The sequence below is a fragment of the Trichosurus vulpecula genome, chromosome 6 (assembly GCF_011100635.1).
Source record: "Trichosurus vulpecula isolate mTriVul1 chromosome 6, mTriVul1.pri, whole genome shotgun sequence".
Lineage (NCBI taxonomy): Eukaryota > Metazoa > Chordata > Mammalia > Diprotodontia > Phalangeridae > Trichosurus > Trichosurus vulpecula.
The window spans coordinates 272,968,836-272,992,482 of NC_050578.1; the positions used below are offsets into that span (position 1 = coordinate 272,968,836).

Consider the following 23,647-nt stretch of genomic DNA (forward strand, 5'->3'; position numbering starts at 1 on the left):
CTGTTGGGCTTTGTTAGTAATGTATAAGAATGCCAAGGATTTATGTGGGTTTATTTTATATCCTGCAACTTTGCTAAAGTTGTTTATTATTTCAAGTAGTTTTTTACTTGATTCTCTAGGATTCTCTATGTAAATCATCATATCTTCTGCAAAAAGTGATAATTTAGTTTCTTCTTTGCCTATTCTAATTCCTTCAATTTCTTTTTCTCCTCTTATTGATACGGTTAACATTTCTAGTACTAATTGTAGGGTGATAATGGACATTCTTGTTTCACCCCTGATCTTCCTGAGAATGCATCTAGATTATCCCCATTACAAATAATGCTTGTTGATCGTTTTAGGTAGAAGCTATTTATAATTTTAAGGAAGGGTCCATTTATTCCTATGCTTTCTAGCGTTTTTTAACAGGAATGGATGTTGTCTTTTGTCAAAGGCTTTTTCTGCATCTATTGAGATGATCATATGGTTTCTGCCAGTTTTGTTGTTGATATGGTCAATTATGCTAATAGTTTTCCTAATATTGAACCAGTCTTGCATTCCTGGAATAAATCCTACCTGGTCATAGTTTATTATTCTGGTGATAAGTTGCTGCAATCTATTTGCTAATGTTTTATTTAAAATTTTTGCATCAATATTCATTAGGGAAATTGGTCTATAATTTTCTTTCTCTGTTTTGACTCTACCTGGTTTGGGTATTAGTATCATATTTGTGTCATAAAATGAATTTGGTAGGACACCTTCACCTATTTTCCCAAATAGTCTACAAAGTATAGAAAATAATTGTTCTTTAAATGTTTGATAGAATTCACATGTAAAACCACCTGGCCCTGGAGATTTTTTCCTAGGGAGTTCATTGATGGCATGCTCAATTTCTTTCTCTGAGATGAGGTTATTTAGTAATTTTACTTCCTCTTCTGTTAACCTGGGCCATTTATGTTTTTGTAGATATTCATCCATATCCCTAAGGCTGTCAAATTTATGTGCGTACAGTTGGGCAAAACAATTTTTAATTATTGTTTTGATTTTCTCTTCATTGGTGTTGAATTCACTCTTTTCATTTTTGATGCTAGTAATTTGGTTTTCTTCTTTCTTTTTTTTTAAAATAAAATTAACCAAAGGTTTATCTATTCTATTGGTTTTTTCATAAAATCAACTCTTAGTTTTATTTATTATTTCAATAATTTTCTTAATTTCAATTTTATTAATCTCTTCCTTGATTTTCAGTATTTCTAATTTGGTTTTTAATTGGGGATCTTTAATTTGTTCTTTTCCTGGATTTTTTTAGTTGCATGCCCAATTCATTGATCTCCTCTTTCTCTATTTTATTCATGTAAGCATTTAGAGATATAAAACTTCCCCTAAGAACTGCTTTTTGCTGCATCCCAAAGTTTTTATATGTTACCTCATTATTGTCATTCTTTTGGATGAAGTTATTGTTTCCATGATTTGTTGTTTGACCTACTCATTCTTTAGGATTAGATTATTTCATTTCCAATTAATTTTTAGTCTATCTTTCCATGGCCCTTTATTATGCACAATTTTTATTGCATCGTAGTCTGAAAAGGATGCATTTAATATTTCTTCCTTTTTGCATTTGATTGTGAGGTTTTTAATGCCCTAATACATGGTCAATTTTTTTTGTGTGTGTAGATGCCATGTACCACCAAGAAAAAGGTATATTCCTTTCTATCCCCATTCAATTTTCTCCAGAGGTCTACCATATCTAACTTTTCTAAAATTCTATTCATCTCCTTAACTTCTTTCTTGTTTATTTTGTGGTTAGATTTATCTAGTTCTGAGAGGGAGAGGTTGATGTCCCCCACTAGTATAGTTTTACTGTCTATTTCTTACTATAAGTCCCTTAACTTCTCTCCTAAGAATTTAGATGCTATACCACTTGGTACATATATGTTTAATAACAATATTACTTTATTGCCTATTGTGCCTTTTAGCAGGATGTAGTTTCCTTCCTTATCTCTTTTAATTAGATCTATTTTTTGCTTTTGTTTTATCTGAGATCAGGATTGCTACTCCTGCTTTTTTTTACTTCAGCTGAAGCATAATATATTCTGCTCCAGCCTATTACCTTTACTTTGTGTGTATCCCTCTGCTTCAAATGTGTTTCTTGTAAACAACATGTTGTAGGATTGTGGTGTTTAATATACTCTGCTATCTACTTCCATTTTATGGGAGAGTTCATCCCATTCACATTCACAGTTATGATTACTGCCTGTATCTTTCTCTCCATCCTACTCCCCCCTCCATTTATATTTTTTTCTTTTCTCCCTTTCCCTCCTCACTAGAGTTTAGCTTTCAACCACCACCTCCCTCAATCTGCCCTCCCTTCTATTACCCCCTCCCTTTTCTTTCCTTTTTCCATTACTACTTCTTCCCTCCCTTCTATCCACTGCTTCCCTTTTCTTTCCCCTTTCCTCTCCTACTTCTTATAGAGTAAGTTGGACTTCTATACCTAACTGATTATGTTATTCCCTCTTTGAGCCAAATCTGATGAGAGCAAGGTTCAAACAATGCTCATCTCCCTCCCTTCTTTCCCTCTACTGTAATCGGTCTTTGTGCCTCTTCATATGATGTAATCTACTGTATTTCTGCCTACTCCTTTCCTCTTCTCCCAATAGAATCCCTTTCCACCACTTAATTAGACTTTTTAATCATCACATCAAAGTCAACTTATGCCCATTCCCTCTATGTATACCCTTTTAAAATGTCATAATAAAGATGTATTTCTGAAGAGTTACAAGTGTCACCTTCCCTTATAGGGATGCAAACAATTTATTCTTATTGAATAAAATGTTTTTTTCTTTCCTACGTATCTTTTTCTATTTCTCTTGAGTCTTGCATTTGAAGATAAAATTTTCTGTTGAGCTCTGGTCTTTTGATCAGGAAGGTGTGAAAGTCCTTTTGTTTCATAGAATATCCATCTCTTCCCCTGAAAGATTATGCTCAATTTTGCTGGGCTCCTTGGTTGTAGTCCAAGGTCCCTTGTCTTACAGAATATCGTATTCCAAGTCCCCCAATCTTTTAATGTAGAAGCTGCAAAGTCCTGTGTAATACTTTCTGTGGTTCCATGATATTTAAATTATTTCTTTCTGGCTTCTTGTAGTGTCTTCTCCTTGGTCTGGAAATTTTGGAATTTGGCTCCAGCATTCCTTGGTATTTTCAATTTGGGATCTCTTTTAGGAGGTGATCAGCAGATTCTTTTGATGATTATTTTGCTCTCTGGTTCTAGGACCTCAGGGAATTTTTCTTTGATGAGTTTTTGGAAGATGCTGTCCAGGCTCTTTTCTCATGGCTTTCAGATAGGCCAATAATTTTTAAATTACCTCTCCTGCATCCATTTTCCAGATCTGTTGTTTTTCCTATGAGGTATTTTACATTTTCTTCTATTTTTTCATTCTTTTGATTTTGTTTGACTGATTCTTTGCTGTCTCATAGAGTCATTAGCTTCCACTGGCCTCATTTTAATTTTTAATGAATTGTTTTCTTCAATTACATTTTCTACCCTTGTGCCTCCTCTTCCACTTGGTCAATTCTACTTTTTAAGGAGTTGTTTTCTTCAGTGTACTTCCCCACCCCCCACATCTAGCCAATTGTACTTTTTAAGGACTTATTTTCTACAGTCAATTTTTGTCTTTCCTTTTCCAAGCTATTGACTCTCTCTTGCATACCTCTCATTTCTTTTCCCAATTTTTCTTCTACCTCTCTTATTTGACTTTTCAAATCCTTCTTGAGCTCTTCCAATAGCTCAAGCTTTGGGCTTGACACCAGTTCATATTCTCCTTTGAGGTTTCAGGTGTGGGTACACTGACAATGCTGCCCTCTTTTGAATTTGTGTTTTGATCTTCTGTGGCCCATAGTAAGAATCTATTGTCATTGTCCATTTCTGGTTTTTTTTTGCTCATGGTGTTTGCCTATTTCCTGGCTTTTTAAATTGAGTTCTCCTGCTGGAGCACAAGGGACACTGATTCAAGCTTCTTGTGCTGGAGGCCAGGGACCTGGTCAGTGGCTTTCCATGCTGGGGCCTCAGGTGCTGGCAGCTGGATGCTATAAGGGTCTGGCAGCTTACCTAACACTGAGCTGGGGTCAGCAATACTGAAGGTTTTGGTGTGGGGGATTTGGCCTCTGGAGGATGCCTGCTTACACAGGCTGCTTTGAATCACTGGAATGTTTGGATGCTGGAGGATGCCTGCCCACCTGGAGTTGTGCCTCTTGGAGTTATGTTTCTTGGAGTTGTGCTAAAGGACTGGGAGTACTGGAGGATTCCACTGGTGCATGTGTGGCTTTTGAAGCTGAAGTCCCCCAGTTTCCCTGCCTGTGTTAATGCACTCAGGATGTCCTGGGGTTGGTGCTTGCCTGCTCTACCACTCTGGGAATTGGGGTCTTCCCCTGGTTTGCTGTGGTGGGGCTTGCTGCTGGCTAGTGGGAACACCTCCTGTCCTGTACTACTCCCCTTCTACAGAGCAAGAAGGACCTTGCCACTTAATCCTCCAAGCTTCCTGGGCTACAAGACTGCCATACCCAATCTTTCTTCTGGGTCAGCTGTTCAAGGGTTTTTTCTGGGGCTATGTTTTCTGGGTTTTTGGAGGTCAGTAAGGGAGGGTGGGAATGACTTACTTCTTTCTCCACCATCTTGGCTCCCAGAAGTCTTGTCTCTACTTTTTAAAAATAAGTTTGATTAATGCCTTTTGTTTTTAATATCACAATCATTTCCTCCTTCCCTACCCAGAATTGGACCATCTCTTGTAACAATTAATTCAATCCATCAATTAATAAGCTTCTATTCTTTTCACATTAAACTGTTTTAACAGTCTCAAGATTCTGTGTCAGATTTTCAGGTAAGTTGTTTCCTTTTAAAAATTACTGATTTAAAAAACTAATAACTTAAAACTACCATGAAATAAAAGATGAACAAAAGCATTCCTTCCCTCATGAAGCTTTTATAATGCATTGTAATCATTAACCAGTGTTTTACTATTAGACTAAATTCTCCATTTGAGACAAACAGTTCTGAGACACTTCTATTACTGATTAAGACTGGGGTGAGAGGTGTTGTACAGAATATCCCTTTAGCCTTCTGGGCAGATTTTGTGAACTTGCCAGCTCCAGCAGCCTCCTTGTCAACTGCCTTGATCACACCAACTGCAACAGTCAGTCTCATATCAGGAATAGCAAAATGACCCAGAGGACGATAATCAGAGAAGCTCTCTGGGCTTGCCTGGAAGCATGTTACCAGATTTCAGGAATTTAGGGCCATGTTCCAACTTCTTACCAGAAAGACCATGAATCAATGTGAGCAGCATGACAATCAACAGCAGGTGCATGTGGATCGGGATAATGATCTGTACAGTGAATTGAGCTGTTTCCATAGGTGGGTCATTCTCACTATCACCAATCACATTACCATGGCAGACATCTTTGACAGACACATTGCTGACATTGAAACCAACATTATCCCCAGGCAGAGCCTCACTTAAAGCTTCACAGTATATTTCAACAGATTTTATTTCAATTGTAACATTGGGGCAAACGTGGTTTTAGAACACCATTGTCCCCCCAGCCAACAGGTACAGCACCAATACCACCAATCTTGTAGACATCTTGGAGGGGTAGACTCCAGGGCTTGTCAGTTGGCCAAGTTGGTGACAGGAGACAATCCAAAGCTACAAGAAATAGAGTTCCATTAGCCTTGCCATCCTTACAAGTGACTTTCCATCCATTGAACCAAGGCAGATTAAAGCTTTGCTACAACATTTTGTCACCATTGCAACCAGAAATTGGTATAAAATCTACTGTGTCAGGGTTGTGGCCAATTTTCTTAATATAAATACTGACTTCCTTGACAATTTCCTCATATTTCTTCCATTTGTAGGGGGGTTCAGGCAGAATCCATTTTGTTGACACCAACCATCAGTTGTTCCACACCAGTGTGTAGGCCAGAAGTCATGCTAGGGAGTCTGCTCATTCTTTGAGATACCAGCTTCAAATTCACCAACATCAGCATCAACAACCAGGAAAGCAGAGTCAGCCTGAGATGTGCCTGCAATCATGTTCTTGATAAAGTCTCCATGTCCTGGAGCATCAGTGATGGTCCCATAGTACTTACTGGTCTCAGATTTCCACAGAGAATATCAATAGTGATACCACGGCCATGGTCAGCCCTCCGCTCATCCAAAAGGCAGGCATATTTGAAGGAACCCTTTTGCATCTCAGCAGCCTCTTTCTCATACTTCTCAATGGTTCTCTTACCAATTTTACCACATTTGTAGATAAGGTGACCAGTAGTGTTGGACTTTCCAGAGTCTATGTGTCCAGTGATGACTATGTTAATGTGAGTCTTCTCCTTGTGGAGGTTTAGTGATGGTTTTTACAATACCCACAGGTTCTGGTGGCAAACCCAGTGTGAAAAAAAACCCATAAGCTTCTATTTTAAGTGCTAGTCACTCTACTACACTAGGAATACAAATAGAAAATTAACAGGCCCTGCCTGGAAGGAGATAATATTATCAGAGGAGATAACAGACATATGTATATGTATATATGGGATATATACATATATATGTATATATATATATATATACACGATACGCACACACACACACACACACACACACACACACACACATATATGTATGTATGTATATACAAGGTGGTCCTGCCTGTAACCAAAAGGTGCATTTGCCTCTGATCACAACTGTCGGTGTCAAATTTGTTGGTGTCAACAAAATGGATTCTGCCCACACCTCCATACAGTAAAAAGAGATGTGAGGAAATTGTCAAGGAAGTCAGTACCTATCTTAAGAAAATTGGCTACAACCCTGACCAAATAGCTTCTGTACCAGTTTCAGGATGGGCAAGTCACTATACTTCTCAATGTTCTAAGCAACCCACCAAGACAAAATTGAAGTGATAGAGGGATTTTTGCCATCTGGCAGTTCCCTATTCCAGTGAAATCGTAAGTCCAGTCCTTATCTCTCTCTTTCACAGACTTAATTACAGAAAGGGGGCATTTTTGAAGTCAGAAGATCTGGGTTAGAACCCTAAATGTGGGTTCCCAGAAAGCCATCTTCTGTAGTCACCCTGGCCTCTCTTGCCTACTCTCTTTGTCCAGTGAGCTCCTGAGCATGCTGGATGGTGACTCCTACATACAGCTGGGTCAGTACCTCACCAAGCACTTCTAGAGGGATGAGATTAAGAGAAGTTATTGAAGAAATGCTGCACCTTGTATGCTGGGACTCTCTCCTTTTATACAACTGAGGAAAAGATCTATGAACTCTTTGGCAAGAGTGGTGATAGAAAGGAAATCATAATGCATGTGAAGAAAGCACATGGATATTGGTTTGCCAAATTCTACTACAAAGCAGATGTCAAAAATTCCATGAAATCCTTTAATGAAACTTACTGGGAGAATGGAATCATCTGCACAGATGAGGATCCAGGTTCCTAAGAGGGCAGACAAGACAGACAAAGAAGATCCAGTGCCAGGGTCAAGATGAGGATCAGAAAGACTATGATGCCAGGAGAGGGGACTATGGGGAAATGGACAGAATCAATGAGTAATGAAAGTCCATTATTTAAACAAGAAAACTTTGGCTGGTTGACAGATCCTATAAAGAGCATTACTGCAGTTCTGAACACAGTTTACTTATAATAGGCTCTCATTTATTTCTCTGCATCTGTAAGAGAATTAAGCCTGAAATTTTGACTTGGCTTTCCACCCTGAAAATGATTAAATGGCAGAAACTAAGGCAGTGACTTTGGTTCTGGTGTTGGAGCCTCGAGGTCTTGTCTGCTTGTCAGGAGGACTGCCTATCACCTAAGGAACAGTCAGTAATGGAGCAGATCTATTAAGAGATATTAATGCAATAAAGCACAGCTTTCCTTGCAGCAAGATTAGGAAAATCTTATTGAATGATTATGATATTGTTTATGGCTTCATGAATTGGAGTATTCATTAAAAAAATAGTCCTAATGAATCTTGTATGGAATTAATTGAATGATCTATGCTCTAGTATCAATAATCTACAAATTAGAATCATTTTGTTTCTAAAGTTTTTTTCATCCATCTCATCTCCAAGTGGACTTCTAATTCATATAGACATAAAAGTTTGTCAGGGAATTCTTAAAATGGTTCTGTCTCAGTACTAATAATCTCAATCCCAGGGAGAGTACCCTGCTCTGATGCTCTCAATGGATGGTCTAGAAAGAAATTTGTATTTACGATCTTAAGGGGGCTTATTAAATACAGATTTAATGTTTCTAATAAAAACTGTGGTGATGAAATGTTAGATAAATTCAGGAAGCATTTGTTTTAACCTTGAAATTTTGAGAAGCTGATGCTAGACATGTTATATTTATTTATTATTTTCTTTTGCTAGAGCAATAAGGGAATGGAGAGGGTTTAGAAGAAAGCTTGAAAATCAAGGAAATAAAACATTTCTAATAGAAAAGACAAGATAAGCATCTCTTAGGATGAATGAAAATGTCCATTTCCTGGTCAGTGAATCAAGACATATTCAAATGATGTAATTCTCCTATTTACATTTGTGTTGCTGATACAAGAATTGAATTCTTGCTGAATTGGTCACCTGAGATGATTACTCCCCTGGGACAGAGAAGAAGGAAGGGATTTGCTCCCACTTAGAGCTTCAAGGAATGAAAGGGTGATATAAATGGGGTCTAATCTATTGATAATTTTAGAAGTTTTTTCTGATAGGTCTATTTGATTATCTATTGGGGAAGACAGATTTGAACTAAATGTAAAAACCTGACTGACTGATTTAGAATTTTTAACAAAGAGGAAAAAACAAGAAAGACTCCAGTTAGTCAGTAATTCTAGCCATCTTGTTTGAGGTCTGTGGCATAATTGGGGATGAAAGCTTTTACGTGTGAACTTTCTTTCACATATTAAATGATACAGAGTAATTAGATGTAGAATTAATAATAAGAACCCAAACTCTGTTACAAACAAGCATTGTGATTTTGAACAAGGAGAAAATGTAGAATTAATTATAACTGTCCTGCACTGTTTAATTAGGTGGTTGCCAGAGTCTGCTAGATGGCTGATTGTCCACAAAAAATATGATGATGCCTTAAAGGTCCTCAGGAAAGTGGCAAAAAACAGTGGAGTGAAGGATAAGACCCTGACTGTAGAGGTGAGATGGGAAGGAGGAGCTGGGGCTGGGATGTGGGAAATGGTGGCTTTTCAAGTCAAGCCCAGTCAAGTCCAAGAGGAAAGTACAATTTCTGATGATGTTTATTCAGCTCTCAGTGGGCCAGGGAACAGTAAGGCATTGGGGTGGATACTTTAACTCATACTGAACAAGAATAGGCTACAGTAAACTTGCCTGTTTGAAGACACAAATCTTTGGGGCTTCCTAGCTGTGTAAGAGAGAGAAATCAGAGTTGGGGAAGAGGTACCTGAACTATGGGATAGTGTGAGGATCCCTTTGTGGAGGTGGGGGAGAGGGAGTTTCTCCTCTGGTTTAAGAAGATCTCTGCAGCCCTTTGCCCTTCTCCCCTCCTGTCTCTCCATATTCCTTCTTGTCTGCTCTTTCTTCTTTTTTTTTTTACTCTTCATTTCTTTCTTTGCTCAGTGGTTTAACCTTTGCCCTGCCATTCCATAAGCAGACAATGTAAAATGGTTGATGAGACAATTATATAATCAATATTAAATGAGATTTTATTTGTAAAGCATTTAGCACAGTGATTGCCTTCTACATGAAGGTTCTTAACAAGTGTTTATTCTATGCCTCTCTCTGGGCCCAGAGCAGGCTTGACTGTGGCTGAGGCTACCAAGGATCATGTACTCTGACATGGCAAATTTAGAAAAAGGATCTTAATGAAATTTGTATGAAATGAGTTTAATGAATTGTGGTCTAGCAAATTGAAGGAGCACAAGATAGGCACCGTAGCCAGCCACTGAAGGTAATGTGGATGGAACACTAGATTTTTCAGTCAGGAGACATGAGCTTGAATTCTTCCTCAGCCAAGTCCTGGCTGGGTCACCATGGGCAAGTCCCTTAATCTCTGAAGGCTCAGTTTCTTCATCTATATGTAGCTTCCATGGGAAATTATGTAACCCATAAGTGGGTTACCCAAACAGGACCACCCCTGGTTCCTATATTTTGAATTTCTATGGGACCAAATTCACACAGCAGCTGAAAGAAAAACGCCCTCTGTCTAAGCTAAACCTCAACCTTCAGTCCTGCTGCAAGGATGGGAAAATACAACAGAAGCATGATGTTCTCTCTGTGGAGCCACATCCTCTCAAAACCATAGCTCATGAGTCCCCAGTAGTCCAGTTGCCTTTATTTTTCAGCCAAAGAGCACAAACCGAGCAAAGGCATTTAATGAAAGAACATGGTAAGAAATTATCAATAGTTTCCCCACAAACCTGGTGAACACTTTCAACAAATGTAATCTGTACTGATAGACATGAGCACAGCCTGTCATCTCTGACCTTGTATGACCTGGGGGTTCTCAATGGTACTCTTCTGACCCTGGCATGGCTTCACTGGGCATGTTGTAATAGAACTTGCCATTGGGGTAAGGAAAGGCTTAACAAGACTTTCAGCTCATAGCCAATGAATTCTCATTTGGTCCCAGTCCCTGCCTAGAATCTCTTACCAACTCAATTCTTCCTGCTTCTTCCTTATGTTCTTCTATAGTCTAATCTCCAGATTGACTCTATCCTTGCCTCTTATCCCTAAAGGCTTTGAGATCCACTGTGGAAATGGAGCTGGTTGAAGCAGAGACCCATTACACCACGTTGGATTTGGTCCGCTTACCTGTTCTGCGTACAAGAATCCTCTGTATGTCCTTTGCAGGGTAGGTTCCCTATAATGTATGAGGAATATTAAAGGCTACAAACACCCCCCAAAGTATTTCTCAGGTAGATACAGTAAATAGGTGGTAGGTAAGGACAGGCTGGTCTGCCTGTGATTCACAGAATTGTAGAATCTTAGAGCTAGGTGGCGCTGCAATGGATAGAGTGCCAGCCCTGGAATCTGTCATCCTCCTGAGTTCAAATCTGACCTCAGATACCTGTGTGAGCCTGAACAAGTCATTCTACCCTGTTTGCCTGAGTTTCCTCATACATAAAATGAAGTGGAGAAGGAAATGACAAGCCACTCCAGTATCTTTGCCAAGAAAACCTCCAATGGGGTCATGAAGAGTCAGACACAACTGAAACAACTCAGTGACACCAAAGAGTTGGAAAAGCTTTCAGGATCATCTAATTAAACCTGAATTTAAGGAATTCACTGACCAGTATTCCTCACATTAAAATCACTAACACTTATCCAGCTTCTGTCTAAAAACTTCTGGTTAATCCACTAGCTCTTGGCATGGCTCATTCTACCTTCAGCTCTAAATATTATGATGTTGTTTGTTACATAGAACCTAAACCTGCCTCCCTGTGACTTCTACCTTGGCTCCTCATTCTGCCTCTGGGGCCATACAGAGAATATGTTTACTTTCTTTTTTTGGTGGGGGGTAAGTTGGGCAATTGTGGTTAAGTGACTTGCCCAAGGTCACACAGCTAGTAAGTGTGTTAAGCATCTGAGGTGGGATTTGAACTCATGTCCTTCTGACTCCAGGGCTGGTGCTCTATTCACTGTGCCACTTAGCTGCCCCATATGTTTACTTTCTTCCATGCATCTTCCCTGCAGGTCCTTGAAGGCAGGTCTCATGTTCCCCTCCCCAAGTCTTCTCTTCTCTAAATGAATCAACACCAACTTCTTCAAGTGATCTTAATGTGACAGAAGCATGATGTCTTTCCCCATCCCCACTTCCTTCCTCTGGGCACTCATCTGAGTCACATTTCAGAGAAGAAAACTCAGGCCAAGTATAGCCCCCCGAACTTTCTTAAGTGAAATGGATATCTGTCTCAAGGAATTCTAAAGTCATTATTATGCTTCCATGGATACAAGACATCAGGGACATGCATTCTCCCTCCTCTTTCTCATCTTCTGTATTTTTTTGTCCGTTGTTCCATAAATGCTCCTGGAAGGATCTATCCAATGAGGTGGAGTGACAAAGGTGATGATGATAGCTGGGATTTATATGATGCCTTGAGGTTTCTAACACACTTGACAAATATTATCTTATTTGCTCTTCACAACATCCCTTTGAGGTAGGTGCTATTATTATCCCACTTCACAGAGGAGAACACTGAGGCAGACTGAGGATACCTGACTTGCCCAGAGTCACATGAGTATTAAGTGTATGAAACTGGATTTGAACTTAGGGCTTCCTGACTCCAGGTCTTGCCTCTATCCACTGTGCCACCCAGGTGTCAGTCTTGCTCTAAGTCTCTACACATTTCCTAAGTATCAGTGCAGCCCTTGAACTCTTTATCCCGTACTCTCCCCTCATGCCAGGTGCAATCACGCATCATCCTGAAGATGCCTTTCATGTCACCTAAAAAACAAAACTCAGGTCCATCCTGTAGAGTTTGTCCTATGTGAAGGCTGGAGAATCTTTCCCCTCCTTAACCCACAAAAATCTCTCCCCTGCTGTTCATGGGCCCCAGGCTCCCCACCCTCCTGCTCCATACTGTTGTTTTTCATATTCAGATGTTTCCCTTTGGTGAAACTTTTTGGATATTTTCCAAGTGTGATCTGATCAATTGGAAGAGATATTGCACATGACCAATGCGCTGAACCAAGAAACCAATAGGAGGAGCTAAGTACACAGGGTTGTCTTCAAAAGATTACAAAGCTCCTTTAGCGACTATAAGCCTCTCACCAAAACAGACACCCTTCTTTCTAGTGCTGATATATTACCAGAATTGTGTATGGCAGTGAGATGTGGCACACCAGTCTTCAAAGAACTGGCGATGAATATCACCAGTAGGCGATGGGAAGGTAGCTGGTGGGTGTGAACAATTTGTACAATAGAGCCAAGGAGAAACCCTGAAGAATAGGAATTAAGGATGTCATTAGGGGATTTGTGAGAGGAAGATAATCTAGCGTGGCCATGTTGGGAGGGAAAGGGGCATGGCCCTCTGTGGCAAACTTATGGGAGTTCACAGACAAGAGTCCCCCAGAATGGGAAGCCATGGATGGATGGGAATCTGTATCAATGCACAATTTAGACAAATGATAGCATCTTCAGCTGGCAAGACAAACAAATTTGAATGCCAAGCATGTTGGAAGGTCTCCTCTGTCTTATCCTGAAAAGCTTCTTCTGTAGAGATAGTAAATTTCACCTAAATAATACCTAAGACATTGGAACCCAAAGGCTCATTGTGCAAACATACTTGGGGGAAATAACCTTATGTAAACCTTCATCGGAAAAGATGAGGAAGATAAATAGTCTCTCTTTTATCATGTTGGACAAGAAGAGACATGAAAAAGAATGAAAAACCCAATAAGGACAGAAAGTTATGAACTCTGCTGGATTCTTAACATAATGACTATGTTAAAGTACTAGAAAGTGGTTACTTGGGGAAAAGAAAATTTCTCTGAACCCAAAGGAGTTGCTCAACAGTTGTTTGGCATTTTAAAAAATCACAAACCTTGGTCTTGATAATAAATAGAAGCTGGTTCAGTAAAAGAAGAGGGTATTTTCCCCCAAGTAGCGGGCAGTGGGCTTCAGAGTATGACATAGTTCTCCCACATCTGAGGCACACCCTGTGACTCTGGGCAAGTCCCTTAAATTTGTCATGGCTCCAGTGAAGTCTCTAAGACTAAGTTGCAGAAAAGGTGATGATTTGGATTGAGATTTTGTTTCTTTACCCACCAGCATTATTCATCAATGAAATCACAGGTCCAGTTAAAGAAAAGAGAAGGAAAATGAACAAAAAATCATACATCTTTTCTTGAGACATCAGTGGTGGTGATATAGGTCATCTCAAGCACTTCTCCATGACTCTTCTCTTTGTCAGGGCTCTCTTCCTCCATCCATCCTCAAATGGCAGATTAAATAGATGTCTCAGTTCCAGAATCGTGCAGTCTCAAAGTCAAAAGAGACCTCCATGGTCACTGAGTCCACTTATAGCAAAACAAGAGTCCCCTTTATTTCCAATTTATCTATTTCCCTTCTAATTTTAATATTCCTTATTTTGTGCTTATTCTAGGTTTCTTCATTGATTTTCTACATTTTAAAAAATGGATACTCAGTTCATTGATTTTTTTTCTGTTTTGTTAGCATATGATATGATTTTCCCTTTGATGACTGCTTTAGCTACATTTCAGAAATTTTGGTATATTGGTTCGTTACTATTTTATTTCACACTAATATTAATTATTTCTATGATTACTTCTTTTACCCAGTCATTATTTAAGATTTCATTGTCAAGTTTTCCATTTGGGCCTGCATCCTCTGTTTATGTTTATCCTTATTTTTATTGCATTATCATCTGTATAAGATGTATTAACTATTTCTTCTTGGTTAAATTTGTTTGTAATGTCTCAGTGCCCTAATACATGGTCAACATTTTAAAAGTCGCATGTAGTACAGTGATAAGATAGAGAGTTGATAGATGATAGACATGATATGATGGTATACTTAGAAGATCGTACAGAATCAACTAAAAAGCTAGTCAAAATAATTAACAGATTTAGCAAAGTTGTAGGATATAAAATAAACCCACATAAGTCACCTGCACTTCTATACATTACCCACAAAGTTCAGCAGCAAGAGATAGAATGAGATATTCCATTTAAAATAACTATAGATAATATAAAATACTTTTGAGACTACCTGCCAGGACAAACCCAGGAACTATGTGGACACAATTACCAAACACTTCTCATGCAAATAAAGTCAGATCTAACCAATTGGAAAATATTAATTGCTCATGGTTAGAATAAGCCAATATAATGAAAATGACCATTTTGCCTAAATTAACTTACTTTTTCAGTGCCATACCAATGAAATGAACAAAGGCTATTTCATTGAGCTAGAAAAAACAATACCAGAATTCATCTGGAAGAACAAAAGGTCAAGAATATTAGGAGAATCAATGAAAAAATAGGAAGGAAGGTGGCCTAGCCAGACCAAACCTCAAACTGTATTTTAGAGTAGTAATTGTCAAAACAATCCGGTACTGACTAAGAAATACAGTGGTGGATCAGTAGAATAGATTAGGCATCCAATACATTTTAGTAAATGACTAAAATAATTGAGGGTTTGACAAACCCAAAGATCAAAGCTTCTGGGACAAAAACTCATCACTTGACAAAAACTGTAGGGAAAACTGGAAAATAGTCTTTCAGAAACTAGGTTTAGACCAAAATCTCACATTGCATATCAAGATAAGGTCAGAGGGATTTACACATAAAGGGTGACTACATAAGTAAATTAAGAGAGCATGGAATAGTTTTCCTGTCAGATATATGGATAAGGGAAGAATTAGGACCAAACAAGATGTAGAGAGCATCACAAAATGTAAAATGGATAATTTTGATTACATGAAATTAAAAAGATTTTGCACAAACAAAACCAATGCAACTAAAATTAGAAGGAAAGTAGAAAAATGCGGTGGGGGATTTGTAGCAAGTACCTCTGATAAAGGTTTAATTTCTCAATTATATATAGAAATCAGTCAAATTTATAAGCATACCAGTTTTTCCCCAATTGATAAATAGTCAAAGAATATGACCAGGCAGTTTTCAGACAAAGAAATCAAAGCTACCTATGGTCATATGAAAAAATGCTGTAAATTACTATTTATTAGAGAAATGCAAATTAACACAACTCTGAAGTACCAACTCACACCCATCAGATTGGCTAATATGACAGAAAAGGAAAATGATACATTTTGGAGGGGATATGGGAAAAGGGGGACACTGATGCACTGTGGGTAGCGCTGTGAACTGATCCAACCATTCAGGAGAAAAATTTCGAATTATGCCCAATGGGCTATAAAATTGTGCATACCCTTTGATCCAACAATACCACTACTGGGTCTGTATCCTCCAAATTTTTTTAAAAAGGGGAAAAGAACCTATTTTACAAAAAAAAAAATTTATAGCAGATCTTTTTTTGGTAGCTAAGAACTGGAAACTGAGGGGATGTCCATGAAATGGTGCATGACTGAACAAGTTGCAGTATGTGATTGTGGTGAATATTATTGGTAGAAGAAATGGGGAGCAGGATGCTTTCAGAAAAATCTGGAAAAAACTTATATGAACTTAACCAAAGTAAAGTGAGCAGAACTAGAAAAACATTGTACACAGTAACAGCAACTTGAGCGATGATCAACTATGACAGATCTACCTCTTCTCAGCAATATAATGATCCAAGATAATCCCAAAGGTTTCATGTTGAAAAATGCAGTCTGCCTCCACAGAAAGAACTGATGGAGTTTGAATGCAGATCAAAGCACGCTATTTTTATATTCTTTCCTTCCTTCCTTTCTTTTTCCTTCCTTCCTTTCCTTTTCCTTCCTTCCTTCTTTCTTTCTTTCTTTCTTTCTTTCCTTCTTTCTTTTTTCTTCCTTCTTTCCTTCCTTCCTTTCCTCCTTCCTTCCTTTCCTCCTTCCTTCCTTCCTTCCTTCCTTCCTTTCTTTCTTTCTTTTTTTCTTTCTTTCTTTATTTCCTTCTTTCTTTCTTTCTTTCCCTCCCTCCTTCCTTCTTTCCCTCCCTCATTCCTTCTTTCCTTCCTTCCTTCCTTCCTTCTTTCCTTCCTTCCTTCCTTCCTTCCTTCCTTCCTTCCTTCCTTCCTTCCTTCCCTCCCTCCCTTCTTTCTTTCTTTCTTTCTTTCTTTCTTTCTTTCTTTCTTTCTTTCTTTCTTTCTTTCTTTCTTTCCTTTCTTCCTTCTACCAAATGACTATGGAAACGTCTCACATGATTGCCCATGTATAACCTACATAAGATTGCTTACTATCTCAGCAAGAGGGAGGAGAGAGAGAACCATGGAATTTGGAATTCAAAACTTTAAAAAATAAATCAAAAATTATTTTTCAGTGTAATTGGAAAAATATTATTGAAGAAAAAAATCACAGCCCTTCGCACTCTCTGTTATAACACAAATGACTTTCTTGATGTTTCCTGAAGTAGGGAATCTGTATCCCACTCTCTGTCTTTGTATGTGAGGTTCCTCATGTCTAGAATGCATCCCCTCCTCACCCTTACCTTCTGGAATCCTTGGCTGCCCTCAAGGCTCAGCTCCAGGCACCAGTTCCTACTGAAGCCTTTTCTGGTCACCCCACTTAGTGATCCTATTACCCTCCTGAATTTATCTGTCATTAGCTTAATGGTATTCATGGAGCATCACCACCCCCAGCAGAATATGAACTCCTTGAGGAATTTGTGTCTTTGAGGGGTATGTACAGATCCTGGCACCCAACAGGTGTTTATTCATTGAACTGAAGTGCATTTAATGGTTAGTTCTGGGCTCCAAGCATGATGGATTCTCTCTGCTTTCCCCACTGTCTGTTGCAGTTTCACAACAAATGTGCTTTATTATGGACTCTCTCTGGATCTTCAGAACTTGGGGAGCAATATTCAAATGCTCCAGCTTCTTTTGGGAGTTTCTGTCTTCCTAAGCCGGGTTGGGGGCTTGTTCATCATGAACCGCCTTGGCCGTCGAACGATAGCGGTGGCCTGCCTCCTTCTTGCTGGACTGTTCATACTTCCCAGTGCATTTCTGCCTCAAGGTAAGAGAGTGGGATTTGGGGAAAGGGGGGAAGGGGGAGTAGGAGTAGCATAGGATCAGAGGCAGCCAGGTGGCCTGATAGAGACTGGTTCTGGAGTCAAGATGGATTCAATTCAAATCCAGACTCAGATACTTCCCAGCTGGGTGACACTGGGCAAGTCACTTAACCTCTGCCTGCCTCCATTTCTTCATCTGTAAATGGGGATAGTAATAGCACCTACCTCAAGAGGTTTTGTCAGATAATATTTGTAATGTGCCAGTGCCTGGCACATAGTAAGATTTATATAAACATCAGCTATAGTATTGTTACTATTGTCATTTTTGAGAAGTTTCTTGCCTGTCATAAGGCCCACTTGGGTGTGGCCTCCCTGGGCTGGTCAGACCTCCCATCTACCTCTCACTTTGGAGCAAAGGGACACTGAAATGAATCTAGGACTTAGGGTCTTGATTCTGCAAGGGGACAAAAGGGGGAAAGGCTGTACCTCTGGTTGCCTTCATTAAACCCTCAGACTTGATCTTAGAGCACAGATGAATGGTAGTTATGGGCTCTTTGAGTATTAGGACCCTGGAGGCAAAGTAGATGGAGATCTGCTCTCCAAACCAGGAAGTGCCTCCCATTTACACTGTATATCTCTTGTATGCCTAGTTGTCTTTATATGGTCTCTCTTATTAGAATGTGAGCTCCCTATGGGCTAGGACCTTGTTTTTGCCCTTATTTGTATTCCCAGCACTTAGCACAGTGCCTGACGTGTAGTAAGTGCTTAATGAATACTCATTGACTGCCTGAATTCAAGTCTTATCTCATGCCTACGGTCTCTGTGACCCTGGGCAAGTCACTTAACTCCTCAGTATAGTAGGCAACTTACAGACTATGGATTGCAGAGAAAAGACCAATTCGAGTTAGTAGAGTGAATTTCTCTACCTGGGTATTCCCTATACATCTGTATAAGAATGAAATAATAGGTCTGGTCCCTATCCTCAGTGACAATGAAGACTAAATGTATGAGACCCCTGACTCACAGAATCATAGATCTAGAGCAGAAGGAACCTCAGAAATCCCATTTTTTACAGATGAGGGAACTGAGGCCCAGGGAATTGAAGCAACTTGCTCAAGGTCACACAAGTAGTGTACCTCAGAGGTGGAATTTGAACTCAGGTACTCTGGTACCAATGGCATTCAATGTCATGGTGACTTCCCAACTTTCTTATTTTAAGGAAGAGGAAATAGGCTAAGAGAGGAGAACCAACTTGCTCAGTGCTGCAGAGCTAATAAATGGCAGAACCAAGATTCGAACACAGGCCAGGACAGATGAGTAGATATAGAGGAATGATTGGTAGATAGATAGATATATCTAGCTAGCTAGCTAGAGATAGCTATAGATGGATAGATAGATATAGATAGAAGGAGGGATAGAAAAATAGATGGTTGGACAGGTAGACAGAGAGATAAAGAGATGGATGGATAGGATGAACAAGTGAATTGAATAGATGATGAATAATTGGCTGCCTTATGGTCTGAATTCAGCTTTACAGAGTTCCTTAAAGAAAAGGATTATTGAACTCTTCTTTACTATATGCCATTGGCACTTAGCACAGAGCATTGCACAGTAAGGGAACAATAAGTGTTTATCATTTGCTAGATGAAACAAACCAATAACAATTACCATTTAGAGAGCACTTTAAGGTTTGCAGATTACATGTACCATGTCATTTGTTCCTCACAACAACCCTGGAAGGCAGATGCCAAGATCCCCATTTTATAGATGTGGAAACTGGCCTGAGACAGGTTAAATGACTTGCCCAGAGTCACCCAACCAGTAAGTATTAAGGCAGGATTCAAACTCAGATCTTCCTGACTCTAAGCCTAGCACTCTATCCCTACACCACTTAACTGTCTCTAATAAGAAATACTATTAGGATAAATGGGTGGATGGGCACGCAGATGAAGGGAATGAATAGTAGAATAATTTGAGAGATAATTACATGGATGAAGATTTGAATTGATATGGTGAATAAACTAATGAACGGCTCCAAGATGTGTTGAACTTTGATTTAGTGATATTTTGGGGTCTTCTGCTTTATAGGAATTTTGCGTGTGGTTTCGGCAATACTAGGAATCAGCTGTATTGCAATCTCCATTCCCAGTAATACTGTCTATTCTGTGGAGCTCCTACCCACAGAAGTCAGGTAAGAAAGAGAATTAGGGGATAAAGAAGCAGACATTGCCATTTCTGGGGAAAAGGGAGATGTGGAGAGACTCAATAGACTAGACCCCCCAGGAGATAACCCAGGGAGATTTCCTATGTCTGGGGCTCTCTCTGACACAGCTAGGCTCTCACCTTCAAGGCCCAGAGATCCTGACACTGCCCCACCCCCCACAACAATATCAGCTCCTCTCAAACTTACATCACTCTCTCAGACTTTCCTTTGTCTCTGGACAAAAACTTCCAATTTCCTTGGAAGCTACCTGGTCATTGGCAATCTGAAATCATCTAAGCTGGTTCTCAGACAAAAAAGGTGGAGATCACCCCTGGAGCCTCACAAGAATTCTTTCCAGCTTAGTAGGGGCTGCCATGGCTTCTGTCTCCTGTGGCCTTTGAAGACCCAGAGTCTTCTCCATGTCACAGGGAGGTCTCAGAGGAGGACTTGGTGTGAAACACATGGAGCTGTTTCTCTAGAAGTGGGATTAGAGCCAACCTAAAGAATTAGCCAAGCTGAAATAACAGGAGCTTCAGTTACACAAAGTAAAGTAGCAGGATGGATGGGCAATGCCAACAAGCCTGTGGGTATCAGGAAATTTGATCTCTCTCTTACCTCCACCCTGACGTGAACGTGGACTTGAAATATGTGTGTGAAGACAAGCCAGCATCCTGGGATAACAGTAACTAGCATTCATTCAGCACCTTTAAAGTTTCACAAAGGTTTAGGCATGTCATTAGGGGTACCTTGGTAATGCAATAGATAAAGCACTGGACCTAGAATCTGGAACATCTGAGTTCAAATCCAGCCTCAGACACTGACTAGCTGTGTGACCATGAGTAAATCACTTAACCCGCCCTCCTCTCAGGTGCCTCATCTGTAAAACTGGGAAAATAAGAGCATCTTCCACCCAGAGTTCTTAGGAACATCCAATGAGATAACATGTGCAAAGGATCATGGGAACCTTAAAGCCTGGTCATTATTGTCATCATGGTGTGAAAGAAGAGATAATAAACAGGGACTGACCAATAAGATCCCTGCCCTTATGAGCATGCACAGTAACCTCAGCCTGATGCACCCCACACGTGAGTGTTGGAGCACGGGCAGTTGCTCTGTGACTGCATCCAGATGGCTCACCATGGTTGTCTTTCAGTAGTCATTGATCAGGGTGTAGTCAGCGTGTAGGCCAAAGACTCCCCAAATGCAATGCTTCTTTTCTGGAGAGCTTTCTGCACAACATTTGCAAGCATGTCACTGGCTGTCCCCAAGAAAAGTAAGGGACGTCAAGAGGGCACCTTGGATGCCCTTGATGAATCCAAGTGACTTGGCCCAGATGACCTGTGTCCTGGGGTCATGAAAGAACCAGTCAAGATAGCAATGGCTGAGCTTAATCAGCGATTATTGAGGATCACAGGGAACAGGAAAGGTGCCATGAGATTAGAGGACAAATGTTTGAGTTTTGAAAATGAGAAGGGAACAGAGCCTACAAACACTAGGTCAATGAGCTTAACTTGAATTCCAGGAAAATCCTGGAAAGAACCATTAGAAATGGTTTGTGGATATCTGGAGAGTGAAGCATTTATTCTGAAGAGGCAGACTCTGCTAAGAGAGGGGAATGGGATATTTAATAGGTGTTGAATCTAGGACTTGTATAGAACCACAGAATCTGAGAGTCAGATAGAGCCTCAATGGCCATTTAATCCAACTCATTGAATGAAGTCCCCCTACAGTGCACCCAAGAAATGTCTCTCCAGCACGTTTGAAGACCTAAAAAGAGGAGAAACCTCTTGAAGTGTTGAGTCTAGGACAATGAGATTTCCTTTGCCCTGACAGGAATACATGCCTGGGATTCATTTTCTTGGGAGAGCAAATTGGGTCAGTGCTGGCCCCACTAGTGAATACACTCAGGCACAACATTCCAGCCCTCCCTCAGATCATCTTTGCCATCATAGCCATCACTACCAGCTTTGTGGTCTTCTTCTTCCTCCCTGAAACCAAGAACAAGCCAATGCCTGACACCATCCAAGAAATAGAATGTAGGTGAGTACTGCCTGTGGAATCTTGGCAAGGTCTCTTAATGTGTCTCGGTTTCATTTGCTTCATCTGTAAAAAGAGGAAACTGGATTAGATGAATGAATGAATGCAAGCATCGATTTGTTATTCACCTGCTGTGTGCTTAATAAAGCTTTATGCTAAGCACTTGGGAAACAAATATATAAGCAAACAGTCCCTCCCCTGGGGGAGCTTACATTCCTCTGGGAGAAGAAAATATATATGAATGAATCATGGGTTCAGAAGAATGCTTTGGTCTGGAAAGTCACGAGGAGGGTGAACAGAACCTCAGGGGAGTCTAGGGATTGCCACCAAGTGGTGCCACCAAGAGTCATACAAAAAGACATTTATAGCCATCAAATAGCCAAAGAGATTCTCTTGCCCCCCCCCCCCAACTCAGATAAGTTTCTTCCCCTTCAATCAAATGAGGTAATATTTGTAAAAGCACTTAGCACAGTGCCTGACACACAGTGGGTGCTTCATGAATGCTTATCCCCTTTCCTTCCCTCCACCATACGTACTCAAATTTGTTTCTTTTGTTTGCATTCATTCATGGGAAGACATTCAAGAGAAGAAGCAAGACGAAGAGATGAGGATGACCCTGCAGTGAAAATAAGCCAGTTTTAAGATTGCTCCAGGAGTCTGACTGAGAAGAAAAAACTCTAGTCTAATCTGGGCTTTCCTCTCTTCTCCTGGTGGGGAGTCCATGAGTCCAGCATTTAGAGCACCAGGGGTCCTGCCTGGACTCCAGGCTCTCAGGAGGTTTCAGTAGTGTCACTCAATCAACAAGCTTTGATTAAATACCTCCTAAGTGCTAGGCACTGGAGATGCAAAGACAAAATCCCAGCAAGCTTTGCTCTCTAGGAGCGCACATTCTACCTGGGGAGACAACAGAAACCCCAATAAATAAATACAAAATGTAATTAAAATAAAGAGTCCCAGAGAATACTTCACAGAGGCTTTGTGCGCGTTTACTTGAAGATGCCCTGACTCCACAGATTAATTCTCATGATTCTCCTTATCATACCTCTGTTCTAGCCAAGCTTATCTTCCAACTTCTCAATTACACGCCTTTGCACAGGCTGTGCCCCTGTGCCCGGGTCCTATTCACCAACTTGCCTTTCCCTCTGACAATCCTTAGGTACCAGCTCCAGTGGAAAAAGTTTTTCATCCTCCTAGTTATTTGTGATCTTTCCTTCCTCAGATTGCCTGCTATATCCATTCCTTTGTATGTACTCTGTCTGCCTTCTGCCCTATAGAATGCAAACTCTTGGAAGGCAGGGCCTTTTCTTGTTTGTTCTCTCTCTGTGTCCTCAGCACCCAGAATGGTGCCCTGTCTTGCAGACCTTAATAAATCTTTATTGAATTGAGCTGCTCAAATTGAATCATTAAAATTATATGAAGAGAAGTCAATAAAATCTGGCAGTTGGCATAAACCATGTGGAATTCACGATGTAAAACCTCAGGGTTTGGTGTATTCATGTACAGGGCAATGAGACTCTTACCTGTAACAGAATTACCTGGAAAAAAGGAGAAAGCCTCATTGCTTTCTCCAATTGATAAATCTAATTGATAAATTCGTATCAAAGAATATGAATAGACAATTTTCTTTTTTCATATTTTATTTTTTCCATTAATATGTAAAGACAATTTTTTACATTCATTAAAATTTTTTTGGTTCTCAATTCTCTCCTTCCTACCTGAGAGAGTAAGCAATTTGACATCAGTTATACATGCGTGATCATGCAAAACATATTTCCATAATAGCCATGTT

General features: G+C 39.9%; 1 protein-coding gene across 1 annotated transcript in view; it reads left to right on the forward strand.

The window, feature by feature from the left end:
• The window catches only part of LOC118854570 (steroid transmembrane transporter SLC22A24-like), a 29,246-nt gene extending 6,746 nt beyond the window's left edge, over positions 1-22,500 (forward strand). Inside the window, exons 5-10 of the mRNA XM_036764934.1 lie at positions 9,053-9,170; positions 10,730-10,845; positions 17,409-17,623; positions 19,707-19,809; positions 21,655-21,861; positions 22,434-22,500. Of these exons, the coding sequence (XP_036620829.1) occupies positions 9,053-9,170; positions 10,730-10,845; positions 17,409-17,623; positions 19,707-19,809; positions 21,655-21,861; positions 22,434-22,500 (826 nt within the window). The remainder of the gene's footprint in view (positions 1-9,052; positions 9,171-10,729; positions 10,846-17,408; positions 17,624-19,706; positions 19,810-21,654; positions 21,862-22,433) is intronic.
• Positions 22,501-23,647: the final 1,147 nt, after the last annotated feature.